Source organism: Accipiter gentilis, chromosome 22 (genome assembly GCF_929443795.1).
Source record: "Accipiter gentilis chromosome 22, bAccGen1.1, whole genome shotgun sequence".
Taxonomy (NCBI): Eukaryota; Metazoa; Chordata; class Aves; order Accipitriformes; family Accipitridae; genus Astur; species Astur gentilis.
Genome location: NC_064901.1, coordinates 14410326 through 14431643, shown reverse-complemented (window position 1 = coordinate 14431643; position 21318 = coordinate 14410326). Strand labels below are relative to the sequence as shown.

Below are 21318 nucleotides of genomic sequence, written 5' to 3'. Positions count from 1 at the left end.
AAAAACATTTTCAAAGGTGAAACTGGACTTCAGGGACTACCAGTACAGTCACTAAAGAAACTACTGCTTGAAGGCAATTCCATATTTACATCAGCCATGAGAAAAGCAATGCCTGTGTTTTAGATTCTTGCTTCTCTCTCACATCTTGCGTCAGGTAGATGCTACCTACTTCTGTGATGGCACCAGTGAACTTTTACTGCAGATGATACATTAGCCACAGGAACATGCATGCCTTGAAAGAGTTTTCCTGGTTTAAATTTCAGTTTTGGCTCCTGCAAACACATAACTGCTTGCTGCTGCTAGACTACCACCACTTTGAGTTGCATGTGCACATGAAATGGAACATTATTATTATATTGCAAATCTGTAGAAGCATGATATGGTCTCAGGATGTGACATGTTCAACAGCAAGCTAGTATGGACTTCTGCCTAAGAATACTCCTTGAATAACTAACAGATATATTAAGAGTGGTAGAGAAAAAATGGAAATGTATGGATGTGGAAGCACCAGAAAGCATAGCACAAGGAATCTAAGAAAAACGTGTCAACGGCATACAGATTAGTAGTTCATTTAGTTCACAGCACTTCATGTAGCTTCTGGGGACACTGAATCAGTAAAACAAGACAACACAAAATGATTTACAGAGCCAAACAAAGAGTTGAGCCACTGAAAGATGGTGCTGGAATGATCAAAAGCAGGTTCAGATGAGGAGAACACAGGACAGCAAGCAAATCTTACATATTCAAGAGGTGGAACCAGATGGAGAGACAAATATCCCCTTAATTGTCAGCTCCTAAAGAGTACAAAAGGCACATCCAACACTGAATGGATACCAGCGTAAGAAGAAACCTGGAGAAGTTCTGGAGGACTTGATAGCTGGTGCCCCACATCCTATACATCATTCCAAGCAATCCTGACCAGATCAGGTGGGTACACATACATGAGAGCCTGAAAGCTGGCCAGACTACTGAATGCATGTATCTTTGTGCTCTTGAGTATATGTAGATATGAAAGTGTGACTGAAATCCTTTTTGTTTTAAAATAACATCATCTACCTCTCCTATGATATCTGGCATTGAACTTTGCTACACTGTCATTAAATTATTTACTATAATAAGAAAGAAACAATTAGAAGAAAGAGGATCATTGTCTATCCTTGCAAGTATGTTTTTGAAATTTCTGATCCTTTTATCAAAAAAAGAACACAGCAGTAAGTGATGTGGATTATTTATTATGTCAATAGTCAGTGAAGGAACGGAAGCAAGCCTGCCCATACCTGAGCTGTTGATTAAGATCAGGTTAATGTATGAATGGCTGAAATTACAGATTAGCAGGGACTGAGATACTAAGAAAGACGAGCAGCAGAACCCCAAATTTCTGCAAACAGAACATATGGCTATATGAAAATTCAGCACACAGATGCATAGTTTTACTCTTGAAACCATATTTCATAAAGAAACAAAAATAAATAAAATGGCACAGGTAATAAGAACTAATATCCCCAAGGAAATGAGAATGAATGGAGATGGGAAGTCAATATTGCTCCAAGGGACCAACTCCAGCAAGACATCAAAATGATCACCAGGCACCAACAGTCTCAACAAGCATCAGTGACAAGACCAGAACTAGATATATTGAAAATGGAGCTAGCAAATATTTCTGTAGAAGTATATTCACAGTAATTTCTAAATGAAGAAACTGGATGAAAGACACATGTAACTACATTGCTGTTTGGAAAAAAAAGAACCCAAACCCAAACAAACCCCAAACCCCTCATTTTGTGATATATCAGACTTCAAATCAGAGATTTATTTTGGATAGGAACTTAAAAGGTGTGGGTAATGAAACTAGTGCAAGAAGGATGCACATCTTTTCCTTTTCTTAAAGTAACGCCAAACTGAAGTTATCAGAATTTGAAAAAACACACCTCTTGGCATTTGAAGAAAGCATAGTAACAGACAAAACCTCCAGCTCCCAAAGCTAATTGAAAAAAACCAAAACATTTCAAGGAGGAACTGAAAAGCTGATGCAGCATAAGCATACATAGATCAGAGCTCATGCAATGCATGTGCGAGCTGGGATGTCTGTACTGAAAGATTATTCTCTTCTGAAGGGATACACATGCATAATAGCTACAATTTGAAAAAATAATTATTTTCAGGGAAAGACTGAGAAGCTTATTTCTGACATGTTTGAAAGTTTCAATGGACTCAGGAAAAGAACGGAATTTCGTTGCTTCATAAAATACCAACTGGTTACTAAGAAAGAGAAATGTAGGGAAATTTTGCACATTAGAGCTTCGTCATATAGAATCATAGAATAGAATCATAGAATCATTTAGGTTGGAAAAGACCTTAAAGATCGAGTCCAACCATCAACTATGCCCACTAAACCATGTCCTGAAGTACCCCATCTACTCGCTTTTTGAATACCTCCGGGGATGGTGACTCAACCACTTCCCTGGGCAGTCTATTCCAATGTCTGACAACCCTCTCAGTAAAAAATTTTTTCCTAATATCTAACCTAAACCTCCCCTGCCGCAACTTGAGGCCATTTCCTCTCATCCTATCTCCAGCCACCTGACAGAAGAGACCAGCACCCACCTCACTACAACCTCCTTTCAGGTAGTTGTAGAGAGCGATAAGGTCTCTCCTCAGCCTCCTTTTTTCCAGACTAAACAACCCCAGTTCTCTCAGCCGCTCCTCATAAGACTTGTGCTCCAGGCCCCTCACCAGCTTCGTTGCCCTTCTCTGGACATGTTCCGGCAACTCAGTGTCTTTTTTGTGGTGAGGAGCCCAAAACTGAACACAGTACTCGAGGTGTGGCCTCACCAGTGCCGAGTACTACCTCCCTGTTCCTGTTGGCCACACTATATCTGACACAAGCCAGGATGCTGTTGGCCTTCTTGGCCACCTGGGCATACTGCTGGCTCATATTCAGCTAGCTGTCAACCAGCACACCCAGGTCTTTCTCTGCTGGGCGGCTTTCCAGCCACTCTTCCCTAAGCCTGTAGCGCTGCATGGGGTTGTTGTGACACAAGTGACCTGGCACTTGGCCTTGTTGAACTTCATACAATTGGCCTCAGCCCATCGATCCAGCCTGTCCAGATCTCTCTGTAGAGCCTCCCTACCCTCAAGCAGATCAACCCTGCCTCCCAGCTTGGTGTCATCCACAAACTTACTGAGGGTGCACTTGATCCCCTTGTCCAGATCATTGATAAAGATATTAAACAGAACAGGGCCCAGCACCAAGCCCTGGGGAATACCACTTGTGACCTGCCGCCAACCGGATTTCACCCCATTCACCACAACCCTTTGGGCTTATCCATCCAGCCAGTTTTTCACCCAGCAAAGAGTACACTTGTCCAAGCCATGAGATGCCAGTTTCTCAAGGAGTATGCCATGAGAGACAGTGTCCAAGGCCTTGCTGAAGTCAAGGAAGATAACATCCACAGCCTTTCCCTCATCCACTAGGTGGGTCACCTGGTCATAGAAGGACCAGGTTGGTCAAGCAGGACCTGCCTTTCGTAAACCCATGCTGACTGGGCCTGATCCCCTTCTTATCCCAGACTTGCCATGTGTGTGGTCTCAGGACAAACCGTTCCATAATCTTCCCCAGTACTGAGGTCAGGCTGACAGGCCTGTAGTTCCCCAGATCCTCCCTCCGAGCCTTCTTGTAAATGGGAGTCACATTGGCAAGCCCCCAGTCCTCTAGGACCTCCCCTGTTGGACCAGGATCGCTGATAGATGATAGAGTGGCTTGGCAAGGACCTCTGCCAGTTCCCTCAGTACTCTTGGATGGATCCCATCAGGTCCCATAGATTTGTGAGTGTCCAGATGGGATAGTAGGTCACTTATTATTTCCTCCTGGATTCAGGGCGGTTTGTGCTGCTCTTCATCCTTACCTTCCAGATCAAGGGGTGGAGTACCCTGAGGATAACTGGACTCAGAAGGCATTAAGTACCTCAGCCTTTTCCTCATCTCTGGTGGCTACGTTCCCTTCTGTATCCATTAAGGGATAGATATTCTCCTTGGGATTATTTTTACTGTTAACATATTTGTAAAAACATTTTTTGTTGTCCCTTACAATAGTGGCCAGATTTAGTTCCAGCTGAGCTTTTGCCTTTCTAGTTTTCTCTCTGTATGATCTAACAAGATCCCTGTACTCCTCCAAAGTTGCCCGTCCCTTCCTCCAGAGATGATAAACTCTCCTTATTTTCTTGACTCCTAGCAAAAGCTCCCTGTTCAGCCAGGCCAGTCATTTTCCTCAGTGGTTCAACTTCCGGCACATGGGAATAGCCTGGTCCTGAGCCATTAAGATTTCCTTCTTAAAGAATGTCCATCCCTCCTGGACCCCTTTGCCCTTCAGGACCATCTCCCAAGGGACTCTCTCAAGCAGTGCCTCGAAGAGGCCAAAGTTTGCCCTCCGGAAGTCCATAGCAGTGGTTTTGCTGACCACCTTCCTTGCCTCACCAAGAATTGTGAATTCTATCATTTCATGGTTGCTAAGCCCAAGACAGCCTCCAACCATCATGCCTCCCACCAGACCTTCCCTGTTCGTAAACAACAGATCTAGCAAGGCTCCTCCCCTGGTTGGCTTACCCACCAGCTGTGTCAGAAAGTTATCTTCCACACACTCCAGGAACCTCTTAGATTGTTTACTCACTGCTGTGTTTTATTTCCAGCAGATGTCTGGAAAGTTAAAGTCCTCCACGAGGACAAGGGCACACGATTCTGAGACTTCTGCCAGGCACTTGTAGAATGATTCATCCGTCTCTTCAACCTGGTTGGGTGGTCTATAACAGACTCCCAGCACAATATCTGCCTTATTGGCTTTCCCTCTCATCCTCACCCATAAGCACTCCACCTTGTCATCAGAATCGTGTAGCTCTGTACAGTCAAAACATTCCCTAACATAGAGAGCCAGTATATAACAGGTCTGAAAACTAGCTGATTCTATGAATTCAAGAATTGTTCTGGATGCTCTGGATTGGTATAATTAGCCAATTCCCAACCACTCTTAACATCCTTCTTTAGCCCTGCTATAAACAGTTCTTGTGCATGAGGCAACAAAGAGAACTGGATTTTGGCACTGCTACACTATTTAATACAGACTCCAGTTACCAATGAATATGGTACTACTTGAAAAACAGATATTCAGTAAATAAAACTAAGTCAAGTAAGCACCTCTACTGAAAGTCAATGTTCAGCTTAAACTTGATGATACAAGTCTTTATTCTGTCTCTCCAGAGAACTGTTGATGGGTCTATTTTGGTACTAACAGAAACCCCCATAACACTACCCCTATATTTTTCAACCTTCCTACAAAGTGAATCTTCCATTTTAGAAAGGATTTTAGTAGACTTTGCTTTTATTATTTATTACGTATTTGGCTTTTTTTGATATCCCAAGCATACCAAGCTGCTTCTTTCTTAGTCACTATGTCTCACTTTTGAAACTGTGGCATTTAGTGTTTTTAACTAACAACAGTCAGGACTTTTAACCAAAATATAAACTAAAAATGAGACTTGTTAGGACTCAATCATCCATATGTTTTGCCAGGACAATACACTTTAATCAATGAGGCAAAAAGGCAATGATTGTATGGAAAACTTTCTAGTATCTTAATTAGTAATTGATTTGAAAACCACTGCTGCACTGTACTGAGGAGAACCTGGGAGGATACGGTAGATTGACATGCTTTAGTAAGCAAGATTCCTCACCTTAAGGCAACTCTGGCTACTTTCTACTCCAATACACATACACTCAGCATCTCTTTTCACTAAATATAATTTTTTGTAATCCTGGGAAGTGCACTGAAAAAAACTTAAGAGGAAATAAAGCCCGGAAATAATCAAGAAAACATTGGAATTTTTAGCAGGATCAAATATGTAACTAAACCCATGCGTCTATACACAGCTACCTGTTTTACAGGAAAAAGCAAGAAACCTTGCAGTGCTCAGACTGTGATTTCACCTACCTAGATCATCCTAAGAATTTAAACATCCTTTCCACTTTTCCATGCTCCTCGACCCTATCACAGCTAAACAGCTGTGCCAAAGCACTTGCTACCTACTCAAGCAAGCTCCTAGGTAGAAAAAACTATAGCATATACAAACTCAATAAATAAAAAAAGAAAAACACTTTACTTGGGAATTTAGTGTATGTGTACAAACTTTAAAATGTATTCACATACTTGCCATATTGTTTTCACCCTGATGACCACCTTAAGAAGAAATAGTAGGAAACAAGACAACAAATATAAAATTTAACGCACTCAATGTACACAAAATATCTACAGTATGGATAAAACTACAGCTTGCCAAATTATGTCTTGAACTGCATCTTATTATTAACTAAGAATTTCTGGTAAGCAACTTGATCTTCTACTGGAAAATACTGAATATTTCTACTGAAAAATTTTTAACAGTAATTGATATAAAAGGATCTTCCCAACTCTACCTGCTCCCATCTGCTAATGTCATTACTTCACATAGTAGCTGTGTATTAAAAGTCAGAACACTAGATTGAAGACATAAATCATAATTAGACTTAGTATTAATTTGTAACTCATTTGTCTGTGTGGAAAACTTGCACCAATGAGCACATTCAACATTTAAAGCTGTGGTTCATGACAGAAGGTGTTCGAAGCATCATTTTTCATTGGTAGCAAGCATGAGAGATCATTGAAATAATAAAATATTTTTTGCCACAGAAATAATTCTCATCAGCCTCTTTTTTAAAAAAATGTTTAATGTATTTTTCTAGGCTTTTTCGTTTCAGAAATTCTCTGCAACTGAAACATTTACATAAAGTACAAGTACCACACTTTTTACATTAGGACTATTAGGTCTTTAGTGAATGTTAACTTACGAATGATAAAGATAACACTTCTTAATACGAGACAGCTATAGAAAGTTACAGAAAGCGATCAACTAGCAGAATTAAATGTACTATGCTACAAAGAAGGTGTGGATGGAATGGTGGATAGATGAGATGACCGTTCTGCTAGAAATGAAAAAACTTCTGAAAAATAGCCTTGCTTGCCCGTTTTAGCTGTAAGATAGAGCCTATATACTTTTCTTATGTAGGAATTAAAAGCTATCTATCACAACTACAAATATGTAAGGATGTAACTTAACACCACTGAGGGTTTTGTCTAATTCAGTGTAACTAAAAAATAGATAGCTAGGGAAGGGACAGATATCCAGCAAGTAAAGTAGAGAGAGACTTTTTCTTAAGCAGAATATAAGTAGTGTTGGGAATGAAGTAGCAGGATGAAAAAGAAAAAAAATACTCTCATCTTAAACAAGTTCCTTAGGATCCTTCACCATCAGAGGTAACACTGAAAGAAACTTTGCACATTAAAGTGGAAAAAACTGAACATCAGTGAGACTGATGATCTTGCAAAGTGAAATACTTTGAACACCTCTTGTCACTGAAATGTATTCCTGGTGATAATTGAAAACCTGTCCTTGGTCTTCTGTATCTGCTTCATTTGATTTTGACGCACAACACTGCCAAAAATTAAATAGTAATTACGTCATTTATGTATGGAAGAAGTGAAGACTTCAACTTGAAAGCTGTAATTTTCTTTTATACTAATATCTCCCTAAGAGTAGAACAAAATTAGAAGTTTGAAGGAATGACTCAGTCATTTGCTCCAGATATATTCTTTTAAGTTATCTGAAGTTATAGATTTAAAATCTTATACTCTAAGTTTAAAAAAGCCCCAAGAGTCAACATTAATGCAAACACAAAAAAATTTCTCTGTATTTGTAAAAGGTATTTACACTAGATAGTGTATTGCTTTTGTATCTGAAAAGAACATTGCATTTAATTTCATGAAAATGCCAACCACAAACATACACAAAAATATAGTAAGATCTTAGAATCTTAGCAGCTACTGGACATGACAAGAAAAACTGGCAAGCCACACTGTGTCGTCCTAAACTTTTGTCATGTGAGTATTCAGCAAATTCATCTAACCTTGTTGAGAAAGCAGTAAAACTTTGAAAAGACCAAAACTATACTGTAGAAGATAAAAATATCTATCACAATCACTATCAACTTTATGGTTGAATGACTGAAAAAGGGAGGACTGTTAGTGCAGTCTTCCCCTGAGTAAAACTTAGATTGCCTCTATATCTGAATCCATCTACTATAAATATGGTTCAAATGCTCTTTGACATGCTGTGGATTTTGCTTGAAACTCAGATGCAATTTAGAGTACAAGGAAGGTGTTCTACAGAGATTTATTAAAAGCTAACAAAAGCAAGTTTGCTTAGATTGGGGGATTTACCTAATGATTGATAGAGTAGTCCCAATGAGAAATTCTGACCTCCCAAGAGGCTACAGTGAAAAATATAATTACTTCTTTTATCAGGAAATTAAACTTTTGAGGACTGATTGAAGTATACAGGTTCAAACTCAATAGTCATCATTTACTACTTTGTTAGAAACAGATTTTCAGAAAACATGGAAGATAAAGTGTAACCAGTAAAGCAAATTTAAAATTAAATGTTGTATTTTGTCTACATGATCTGTGTGTATATATAAACAACATTAGGTTTTCAAAAATATAATTATGAAAAGGTAAAGACTTCTCCTAACAGATCAATCAGGAGTATTAGCAGTGCATTCTCCAATACCTTCTCTCCAATACCCCCATACATTAGTAACCTGCTACTTACATTATTTCAACAGAGGTGCTCCCTTCATTGCAGAAGCTTGATATTTTTCTGAGAGACACACACAACTTTCTGCTATTCAGCACATTCAGTAAAAGAGATGTAGGGGTTTATGTACATTTAGGACAAAAAAATGCAACAAGAAAATGGTACAACAAAGTAAACTGGAACATGTAGTTGATAAAGAAATATAGTGCCACTAGCTCTATGGCTAGACCACCACTCCAAACAATATGTATAATCAAAGGAAACTAAATTGTTGGGGGTTTTTTCCTGAAACTTCCTCTCCTTTGTTTCATTTCATATACACATGTTTTGGAGCCCTGAAATGAGTTCCTAAACCAGCAAATGAGAATACTGAAAATATACACTTGCAGATTAGAGAAGGAAAAAACCACCCTGGAATATCAACTGATGCTGAAGTACAATTAATCTTTATTCTCACTACTGTGTGGATCAAGAGGTCCAGTGTAAATGTAATTCATACTGCATTATTAGAAAGCCAGGATCCAGAAGGAAAAACACAGTAATGAAGACATTGAGACATATTGACAGTCTTGAAGAATATGAATGAACCATATTTCTTGACAAATTCAGATGATGTTTGAGAACTTGAGGGTACTGAAAAGGACTGAACCAAAAGATAACGAGTAGTTTGTTTGTTTTTTTTTAAAGTAGTAAGAAAAATGAACCAAGAGCTCTCCAAGTGGCAAAGAAGTTTATACTTTTGTGCAAAATCCAACCTCCAGGTAATAGGAACAGATGAGATCACCCTTCAAGTTTATTTTCCAGTTGGGCTTTCCTAGATCTTTCTCCATAACAGCTTGTACCACTCACTTTCGAAAGACATCACAGAAAAGCTAGACTAGCTAGATGTTGAATGGCAATAGCTGTTATAAAGTGGTATGGTCCCACACATATGGAACAAAATCTGATTTTGCAGTAATACATGAAAAACAGGGCTTAACATGAAATACCAAAGCATGATCCAATTATGATAAGAGCTCATCTCAACTAATTTCCCAAAAAAAGAGTTTCAGATTTTTAGTCTGCTTCAAAGTTCTTGTAGTCTCCTTCTGTAATCTCTGAATCTTTGAAGATAGTCTAAAGGAGTGCATTTTGCTTCACAACATATAAGCTTTACTTCTTGCCATTGTGATAAGCTTTCTGAAAATATACAGGCTTCATCTAGAGCTATGTCTTAGCAGTGCTGTCTTTTTTTTGTGCCTGTTACTAGTCTCCTTTGTTTTTCTCTGGGCACTTGTCTTGTCAACAGGCATAAAACTCAGTGCAGTTTCTCTGTTTCATATTGGTCTTCTGCTCTGAGTGTTCTAATGTAATCAGCTTTGAGTTTTTATTTTTAAGCCATCAGACAAGTGACAATTTTTTAACAAAAAAATGAAGGAGCTGCTTGCAGACAGAATTCACTGAACATCTTCTTAAGAAAAGCAGACTATATAATGAAGTTCAAGTTCTGATGCTGTCCATCAGAATAATTTTGATTCTACTACAGTGAAGGTGAATACTGCATAAAACAATCCCAGAGGCTGAACCAAAACATTTCTATGGGTGGTTGCAAATAAATCTTGTTTGCTGACAGAAAAGAACGAGACAGCAGGAAAGAAGAACTAGCAGATGCTGGCAATCACTGTAGCAAGCAGAATAATCTTCAAGGATCATGAATTAGATGAGGAAGAATGTTACTGTTTGCCATCTGCCACGGGTCTATTAGTATGTCAGCATCTGGTGCCACAGAAAGATCTTTGTGATGTGAACGCACAAAGTGAATTCAGGCAGAGTTTGCTTCTGCTGAAAGGAATCGCGCCGAAGGTAAACATTATAGGCCTTGCCACTGGTCAATTCACTTGGTTTTTGATGTATGCTATTTAAAGTTTGATAATAAGAGAACATAATAGAGTTCACCTCAATGATTAAATAGTATAGCACAGTCAGTAAGAACTGAATAATAATCCCACAAGGTTGGCATTAAAACTTTCTTTCTATTCAATTTAGGCTGGTTTTTGTTTCCAAATGTCAGGCAGCAAATATCTAAGTTTGAGCAAAACCAGTTGGTTCGAAAGTGTCTTAAACTGAACAACAATAAAGTGGGGCACAGAACTGCCCCAGCCCAGGCTAGAAATTTGCAAATACATTTTGTCAACAAAATACTACTTGCTTAATGTTGTTACTCAGTGGCAGGATTATCTATGTTCCTGGGGATATTAAAGACATTCAAGGTGTTAACAATTTCATATACATGATTGATATTGCAAGAGATAACACGAAACTTCAGTAACCCTAATGTGTTGGTGGACCCACATATTAAATTGTGCAACAGTACACATGGAATGAACTATACTGTCTTGCATTTATCTATTACTTAGAATGATATAACCCTTGCATGCGAACCAACCTTGTTCAGCAGAGGCAATACATTAATCTGATAGATTTTATGTCTGAGCATGGAGTCTGAACGTACTTACTTTTGGTGTCGGGCAGGATGCAGTGGAAAGACGAGAGGTGGCCTGGGCACGAGGAGATTCTGAAGGAGTAGTACTGAGGGAGGCTGTATCACGTGGGAGCACCTGAACACCACGAGAGATGATGGAATCTGGAATCTTAAAAAGAAGAGAGATGGAATTAGTAGTAAAAAATATACTGTATTAAAAACTTACTCAAAACTGTACATCAAAAACATGGGAATACCCCACTCCTCAGTTTGCCTACCTCCTCATACTCAGTGCTGTGGATAATGGCATGTTCTCATAATTTCAGTGATAAATACTTAGCAAATATGTAAGTTCATATTCTAACTGAAGTAGTATAGAACATACTATTTGTCCTGAAAAACCTAGGAATCAGACATACTACAACAGGAAATAGTAAGAAAGTAATGTTTTTCCTCTTAAGCCTCTGTTTCAAACCCAACAATGACCAACAATGATTTCTACTGTGGCATGGAGGCAGACTTCCGATTCTCTAACTAGGGGACAACATTCTGAACAGAAAACCATTTATTAGCAATGACTGAATGCCTCTGAAGAAATGTCATACAGTAAGAAAATTTTTCATAAGAAATGTCATGCAGTGAGTAAATACTCTTCATTCTGGGTACTGCAGACTTTATTTCAGCCACAAAAATTCTTGATGTAAGGTTTGTGCTGTAAAAGCTACAGGCTTCTCTGGAGGGAGTACAGGCAAAAGCACTAGAAACCACCACCCAAAGCCAACACTTGCTTTAAAATGCATTCTGAAGGGAAAAATAAAAAGTCAATCTTTTTTCCCCACATAATGTATTAGAAAGCCAGCTAGGAAAGCATATCCACCCTGATGAACACAACTGGCAAACTGCTAACAACAGATAAGGAGGTGGCTGAGGTATTCAACAACTTTTTGCCTCAGTCTTCAATGGCAACCTCTCTTCCCACACCTCTGGAGTGGATGGGCCTCAAGGCAGGGACCCGGGGAGCAAAGTCCCTCCCACTCTGAGAGAAGATCAGGTTTGTGACCACCTGAGGAACCTAAACATACATAAGTCTATGGGACCTAATGAGATGCATCCCAGAGTCCTGAGGGAATTGGCTGATGTAGTTGCCAAGCCACTCTCCATGATATTTGAAAATGTCATGGCAGTCAGGTGAAGTCCCTGGTGACTGGAAGAAGGGAAACATTGCACCCATATTTAAAAAGGGTAGAAAGGAGGACCCTGGGAACTACTGACCTGTCAGCCTCACCTCTGTGCCTGGGAAGATCATGGAACAGATCCTCCTAGAAGCTATGCTAAGGCACATGGAGGACAGGGAGGTGATTTGAACAGCCAGCATGGCTTCACTGGGGCAAGTCCTGCCTGACCAACCTAGTGGCCTTCTATGATGGAGTGACTACATCAGCGGATAAGGGAAGAGCTATGGATGTTCATCTATCTGGACTTCTGTAAGGCTTTTGACATGGTCCCCTACAACATCCTTCTCTCTAAATTGGAGAGATGGATTTGCTGGATAGACTGTTTGGTGGATGAAGAATTGGTTGGGTGGTCGCATCCAGAGGGTAGTGGTCAACAGCTCAATGTGCAGATGGAGACTGGTGATGAGTGGTGTCCCTCAGAGGTCTGTATTGGGAGCAGTACTGTTTAATTATCTTCTTCAGTGATATAGACAGTGGGATTGAGTGCACCCTCAGTAAATTTGCAGATGATGCCAAGCTGAGTGGTGTGGTTGGCATGCCTGAGGGATGGGATGCCATCCAGAGGGACCTGGACAAGCTTGAGAAGTGGGTCCATGTGAAACTCATGAGGTTCAACAAGGCCAAGCGCAAGGTCCTGCACATGGGTTGGGGCAACCCCTAGTATCAGTACAGGCGGGGGGGATGAAGGGCTTGAGAGCAGCCCTGCCAAGAAGGACTTGGGGCTACTGGTGGGAAAAAAACTGGACATTAGCAAGCAATATGCGCTTGCAGCCCAGAAAGCCAACTGTATTCTGGGCTGTGTCAAAAGAAGCATGGCCAGCAGGTCGAGAGAAGTGATTCTGCCCCTCTACTCCATTCTGATGAGACCCCACCTGGAGTACTGTGTCCAGCTCTGGAGCCCTCAGTACAGGAAAGACATGCTGCTGTTGGAGCAGGTCCAGAGGAAGGCCACAAAAATGATCAGAGGGATGGAACACCTCTCCTATGAGGAAAGGCTGAGAGAGTTGGGGTTGCTTAGGCTGGAGAAGAGAAGGCTCCGGGAAGACCTTCTTGCAGCCTTTCAGTACTTAAAGGGGGCTTATAAGAAAGATGGGGACAGACTTTTATAGCAGGGCCTGTAGCAATAGGACAAGGGGTAGTGGTTTTAAACTAAAAGAGGGTAGATGCCGACTAGATAGAAGGAAGAAATTTTTTCTGAGGAAGGTGGTGAGGCACTGGAACAGGTTGCCCACAGAGGTGGTAGATGCCCCATCCCTGGAAACATTCAAAGTCAGGTTGGATGGGGCTCTGAGCAACCCGATCTAGTTGAAGATGTCCCTGCTCATTGCAGGGGGGTTGGACAAAATGGCCTTTAAAGGTCCCTTCCAACCCAAACTGTTCTACGATTGTCTTCTGTGGTTCTATGATTCTAATTCTAAGCTGGAATTTTAGGGACAGATCCCTTAGCTGGTATTATTAAGCCACTTAAATAAATGGAATTACACCAACTTACAACAGTGAGAAAGTGGTCTTATTTTCAGTTATAAAAGTGAATCTATAATTATTTTTTATCTTCAGTATCTTCTGTTCATTTTTATCACCAGTTCCAAAGAAAAGAGGTAGAATAATGCATTTAAGAATAAAGCTTTTCTTAGCTTTAATACACCAAGTCTTAGAAAGTCTGTTGCTTCTTATTACTGCAGCATTTAGGCCCAGTCATACAGATATCACACCAGCTTTATAATTGACTAGATTGCTAGTTTAACATAATGATTAATTTTTTATTTTTTGTGTAAAATGGTAAGACTTACGAATGATAAATAGCTCTGACAGGAGAACTGATCTCTAACATTAGTTCTACAACAAAAAAGGCAGCAGATATTCTGCTATAACACATTCTCTATAAAGGCTTATTCTGATTTTTTTTTTCACGAATTTAACCTCTTCCTTTTTCAGAGACAGCACTTCTACAAGATCAGCTTGCTCTTACTTCTGTCACAACAGACCAGAAAATGTAGAAATTCAGATCTTTGAAGTAATATATACACACACATATTTTAAGATCTTTCTCCTCATTAAGAATTCCTTAGCTCAGCCTGATGTTTAAGTTCCAAGAGAATTACCAAAAGAATCCCCATGTTTGGGGGAAACAGCAGTAGCAGACAATAAAAGAAAGCAAGAAATGATGAATCAGTGAAAAATCAAATCACTAACAGTGGACATTTCCAGCCAGGATTTTTTTTTAAATGGAGATGCTGTACCCAGTCTGCATCTAGGCATTTTGAGCATTCCTGCCTAGTAAGGCTTTAGGGCAAATAGAAGCCACTGGAAAGTACCTCCTTCCAGGAGCAAGCTTCAATCTTAGCTTTTAAAATCTGTTGCATCCTTAGGACCAGTGTTAGGATAAAAAGACAGCTTTGTTTCTTGTCTCTGTGCAGCTAAAATGACCAATCTTAAGGCTCAAGTCACTAAATACTGCTTTTTTATGTCTTTTTTTTCCCCTCAGTTTCCTTGGTTCCTCTCTATAAATAATGACTATGTCTTAACTTAGCAACCCTGTCTTGGGAGATACTGGGTCATACCTAGGGGATCTTATTTTACCATAAACCCTCCTCCACAGCTGAGAGTTTCTCATATTTACAACCTGTTTAGAAGTTGTGTGGAAACACATCTTGTTCTCAGTGTGCTCCCAACTGCCTGCTTTCTGCTCTACTGCTGTGTTTCTAAACTGACAGAGTAACCAGATATTACATTATATGGTTATGTCCTATGACTGGAGTGTTGGAATGGAAGGATACAGGCTCTTTACAAAGGACAGGCAGGGGACACGGAGGGGGTGTTGCTCTCTATGTCAATGACCAGCTGGAGTGCATGGAGCTCTGCCTGGGGATGGATGAGGAGCGGACCAAGAGCCTACGGGTCAGGATTAAAAGGAGGGCACGGACAGGTGATATTGTGGTGGGGGTCTGCTACAGGCCACCCAACCAGCAAGACTGAGAGAATGAGACCCTCTATAGACAGATAGGAGCAGCCTCACATTCACAAGCCCTGGTCCTCATGGGGAACTGCAACCACCCTGATACCTGTTGGAGGGACCACACAACAGGGCATGAGCAATCCAGGAGGTTCCTGGAATGCGTTGATGACAACTTCCTTCTCCAAGTGATGGAGGAGCCAAGGAGGAGAGGTGCTATGCTGGACTTTGTTCTCACCAACAGGAGGGGCTGCTGGGGAACGTGAAGCTCGAGGGCAGCCTTGGCTGCAGTGACCATGAAATGGTGGAGTCCAAGATCCTTAGGGTAGTGAGGAGGGCGCACAGCAAGCTCGCTACCCTGCGCTTCAGGAGACCAGACTTTGGCCTCTTCAGGGATCTGCTTGGTAGAGTACCATGGGATACAGCCCTGGAGGGACAAGGGGCCCAAGAAAGCTGGTTAATATTCAAGGCTCACCTCCTCCAAGCTCAGGAGTGATGCATCCCAACAAAGAGGAAATCAGGCAAAAATGCCAGGGGGCCTGTGTGGATGAACAAGGAGCTCCTGGACAAACTCAAACACAAAATGAAGCCTACAGAGGGTGGAAGCAAGGGCAGGTAGCCTGGGAAGAATACAGAGAAATTATCCGAGCAGCCTGGCATCAGACTGGGATTTGCCCAAGTCGCAGAAGGCAACGGCAGGGACTGGGAGAATGAAGAACTGGTCACTGTAAGAGAAGATCAGGCTCAAGACCATCTAAGGAACCTGAAGGTGCACAAGTCCATGGGACCTGATGAGGTGCATCTGCAGGTCCTGAGGGAACTGGCGGATGAAGTGGCTAAGCCATTATCCATCATACTTGAGAGGTCATGGCAGTCTGGGGAAGTTCCCACTGACTGGAAAAGGGGAAACATAACTCCCATTTTTAACAAGGGAAAAAAGGAAGGCTTGGGGAACTACAGGCCAGTCAGTCTCACCTCTGTGCCTGGCAAGATCATGGAGCAGATCCTCCTGAAAACTATGCTAAGGCCCATGGAAAATAAGGAGGTGATTGGTGACAGTCAACATGGCTTCACTAAGGGCAAATCGTGCCTGAGAAACCTGGTGGCCATCTACGTTGGGGTTACAGCGTTGGTGGATAAGGGAAGAGCAACAGATGTCATCTACCTGGACTTGTGCAAAGCGTTTGATGCTGTCCTGCATGACATCCTTGTCTCTAAATCAGAGATACATGGATTTGATGGATGGACCACTGGGTGGATAAGGAATTGGTTGGGTGGTCGCACTCAAAAAGTTGTGGTCAATGGCTTGATGGCTGAGTGGAGACCAGTGATGAGTGGTGTTCCTCAGGGGTCGGTATTGGGACCAGCACTGTTTAACATCTTTGTTGGTGATGTCGACAGTGGGATTGAATGCACCCTCAGAAAGTCTGCTGATGACCCCAAGCTCAGTGCTGCGGTCGACACGCTGGAGGGAAGGGATGCCATCCAGAGGGACCTCAACAGGCTTGAGAGGTGGGCCCGTACAAACCTCATGAGGTTCAACAAGGCCAAGAGCAAGATCCTGCAAACGGGTCGCAGCAATCCCAAGCACAAATACAACAGGCTGGGCAATGAGTGGATTGAGAGCAGCCCTGAGCAGAAGGACTTGGGGGTATTAGTGGACAAAAACCTGAATATGAGCCAGCAATGTGCGCTTGCAGCCCAGAAAGCCAATAGCATTCTGGGCTGCATCAAAAGAAGTGCAGCTAGCAGGTTGAGGGAGGTGATTCTGCCCCCCCGCACCTCTCTTGTGAGACCCCAGCTGGAGGACTGTGTTCAGCTCTGGGGCTCCCAACATAAGAAGGACATGGATTTGCTTGAGCGGGTCCAGAGGAGGGCCATGAAGATGATCAGAGGGCTGGAGCACCTGCCCTATGAGGACAGCCTGAGAGAGTTGAGGTTGCTTAGCCTGGAGAAGAGAAGGCTCCAGGGAGACCTTATAGCAGCCTTCTAGTACTTACAGGGGGCCGACAAGAAAGCTGGAGAGGGACTTTTTACAGGGGCATGTAGTGATAGGATGAGGAATAATGTTTTTAAAGTGAAAGATGGTAGATTTAGATTAGCTATAAGGAAGAAATTCTTTACTGTGAGGGTGCGGAGGCACTGGAACAGGTTGGCCAGAGAAGCTGTGGATGCCCCATCCCTGCAAGTGTTCCAAGCCAGGTTGGATGGGGCTTTGAGCAGCCTGGTCTAGTGGAAGGTGTCCCTGCCCATGGTGGGGGGGCTTGGAACTAGAAGATCTTTAAGTTCCCTTCCAAGCCAGCCATTCTATGACTCTATGTTGCCTCATCTCCTCCATGCAAGCAATTTTTTTTTGTTTTTCTAACCACCATATCCACCAATCATTGCTTCTAAAATTTTATCTAATATCACCTTTTCAGAACAAAAAACTCTTTCAGCAATAAAGTGACCGAGACAACTCCAGTCTCCATTGAACTGTATGTGAAGTACTAATTTTTGACTGTGAAAAAATTAAAATTTAAGTAAAATTTCAGCCATGACATTAATCAGAATGGAAGCTGAAGTTAAAGGGAAATGATGTTTATAGGCATTTAATTTCAATGAGAATTATTCCCTAATCACTACCTTTACAGGAAATACAATTGCCGTAAACCACCTGTATATAAACCTATAGAACTCTTAAGTTCCAGCGTGCTAGCTTTTGCAGACACAAAATCTCACTGAGAAAATTAAGTTATTTCACAATTACAAATTTTGCTCTCAAGAGATTTATTTCTCTAATTTGACAGTGAGTGTGGTGTATTGCTAAAACTAGCATTAATATTCTCTTTAAACCACTGCAACCTGCTGATTTCAGTGAAGGTACTAATATGTATACTGCATAAACATAAACATATGTAAAATATAACGGATATATAGTGTCCATTAAGTGAAAGGCACAATAGAATACGAATGGTATTCCTCTGCATATATATTATGTGATATGGGGAATGTCTCATTTTTCTCACCTACATTTAATAAGTTTTTTTTCTTTTAAAATTAAATTTAGGCAATCTAAGTCTCTATTCAAGGCAACTTCTTGTTTAGCCTGTTAAAGAGGTTGACAAACCCATGAGAAATTTCTGTGTTTCCTGGAGCCTAGAAATCTGCAATAAAGAAAGGCAGGAATATTATTGCGGTATGGATAGATTTAGAAAAAAAAAAACTTTCACAAAGTTACACTGAGTATTTATGATGTCTCCCCTAAAATTTTTCAACTTATTTGCTGGTTTCAAACATATCTGGTGGATTTCAAAACTCTAAAGGGGTACAATAAAACTCTACGTTCAGTGAAAATAGTTTCTGTTTGCACTAGCTGGAGTGGTAAACCTGTTGTAACATACTGACAGAGAAAGAAATGAATGAGAAATGAAGTGACAGAGAAAGATATCCACCATATCCATCAGTCATTGCTTCTACAATTTTTATCTGATATGATCTTTTCCAGAAGTACTTTTATATTGGTTTAAGTATTTGTGTTTTCAGATTACAGAACTAAGTGTTGACAAGAAGGGGAAAAAATTAAAGATATGAACTCTTTATTCACTTTTGGCTAGGACTGGAACGAAGATTGACAGTGCTGGTGAGGTACTAAGAAGAAAAGCTGCAGATGGCAATTACTATGATCATTATACAAGAGCAAAAATGTCTTAAGAACATAGAGAAAGGATAGCTTAAAAAACCCAACAATCTTCTGAAAAACTAGCCACTTTCTGCTCTGAGTTTGAAGACTTGGTTTGGATTATAGAATGCATAAAACAATAGCTCAAGAGTAATTTGCAAAAGGGCAAAGAAGCCTGGATGACAGCTTAAGAGTGTGCTTCAGAGAGGCTGAATTCACTGTTCTACTGATACTGAAGAATATAGTGCAAATTCTAGTTTAGTAACCTCAACTCAAAAAAATGAAACTTTATGTATGTACACATATATAGCTTTATCATCAGGTGCATGAACTTTAAAGCCTTCACACTTCCTAAGTGACTTTTCAAGAGACATGGTCATCATGTTTTAAATACAAGGTGTTACACCATTTCATTGATGGTTTAAATTACTATTTGTCTAAGAGAACAAGAAAGTGCAGCCTCTGGTAATCAAATCTAGTGACATATTTTCCCAAGAACTTACACCCCATTTGCTGGTTGACACTGAATGAATGGGTCAGACAACCCTCTCTCTAGGCCAACTGCCTTCCTTGGGTTTCTCTAATCTACAGTTATGACTACAGTAAATTACATTTCATTCCTGATGATATTGTAGCCATAATGCTATCTTGATTCAAGCCTAGACTAAATCTTTGGGAGACAGAAAATAAAGTATTTTGATAGAGCCCGAGTTTTAATCTCTGGGTTATAATAAACCAAGTCCTTTCTACCATTCATTGAAATAGTTGCCTACTATGCACTAAAATCCAGTAATTTACAGTAAGTCCACTATATCCTGACTGCTCAAGTCTTTTCTTCTGTTTTTGAGAAATTCTACTTCTAAACAGAATATAAAAATAAGGGAGAAACTGCAAGTAATGGAAGCAAACTATGAACGCCCAGTGCAAATGCTGTATTATGTTGACAAACAAAGTATTGAGAGAAAAAAAAGCAAAGCAAGGCAAACAAAGGGGAAGAAGTTACCAAAATTCCATAGCTCTGTAGCAGTTTTTTTAGGAGATTATTTTAATTATATTCAATTATGGAGTATATTACATGATAAAGCCAATGACTAATCAGAAACACAGGCTTTATAGTACTGATTATCTCAGCAGCCAAATGATTCAAACTGACAACGCACATGAACTTTACCTTGTTTAGCCCTGTATCTTAAACAGAATATTTTCTGTAGCATGTTCTCTAAAAGATAGCACTGATGTGTCTTTGTTAGAGGAAAATAAGTAACATTGTCTGTTCACACAGTAGACTAGGAGGCAGGCAGTTTATTTTTAGCTACTGTTAGTGGAAAAGCCTCTTGTAAGTGTCTCTTACCGGTTCTCCTGCACTGCCTGCTGCATGATGGCAATAACTGATGAGACCAGGGATGGGCTGTTCACCTTTTGCCATGATAACAGCTGAACTGGTGTAGGATGGATGCTTCTAATGCACAACACATAACAGCTATGAATACAGTGACAGGAAAACATGAAACTATACAAGCAAATGACCAAAAGGGAATGAGGTGAAAACAAGTGTGACGCTGGAATGCCAAGCTCACATGAACACAGCCAGTTTAGATCTCAGGTATTTTCTGCCTTTAAAAATCACATATAATTTATCTTTGCCTATATATATGAAAATTAATAAATTCAAAATTTGCATTAATAAAAACTGAAACTTGCAAGTGATAATTACCTTAATTCATCCCTGTAAAGATATATGTAATCAGGATTTTCTGTACATGAGGAGATGATCTCCAGCTGCAGCTGTCTTAGAAATGTCAAGATGTCTCAGACCTGAATTCACATTTCTGGAGTTAGAATGTGGCTGCTTTGGTTTAGAAATTTTTAATATAATTTTGAGTTACTTAGACTTTCAATTCTCATAATAGGAATTAAAAGCACAATTTGTAGAGTAAATATAGAACAAAGTAGTTTGGCAAAAAACCTGTCCAAACACATAGGAATACATTGTCTTTCCATTCGAAACTGAAGGCATAAAACTGAGGTAAATATTCATATACTGCTTCAAATAATATATTTCTTTGGAAAACACTTAAAACTTGAACTGAAATAATTTGCAAGTGTTATCTAATTTTTTCCTTTTGTAGTCTCAAATTTATTATTTTGGTTTGAGTAATGTTGATCTATGATTACTGGTTAAAACAAGGCTCTAACGACAATGTGATGATTTTTAGTTTTGTGGCAGAATTTCACATCTCTTATGCAGACATCCACACTGGAATACAGTAGTCTGTATAGCTTCTTACTTAACCTGGTACCTATCTGTCATACTTCAATGTCATACCTAT

General features: G+C 40.3%; 1 protein-coding gene across 8 annotated transcripts in view; it reads right to left on the bottom strand.

The window, feature by feature from the left end:
* Positions 1-21318, bottom strand: part of GPHN (gephyrin) — a 315443-nt gene that overhangs the window by 92611 nt on the left and 201514 nt on the right. For 4 of the 8 annotated variants that reach the window (XM_049825450.1, XM_049825453.1, XM_049825452.1 and 1 more), the window contains exons 8-9: positions 20340-20447; positions 11174-11308 (exon numbers count right to left, since the gene is read on the bottom strand). In XM_049825450.1, the coding sequence (XP_049681407.1) occupies positions 11174-11308; positions 20340-20447 (243 nt within the window). The remainder of the gene's footprint in view (positions 1-11173; positions 11309-20339; positions 20448-21318) is intronic. The other 4 variants (XM_049825458.1, XM_049825454.1, XM_049825456.1 and 1 more) reach the window with 1 other exon arrangement.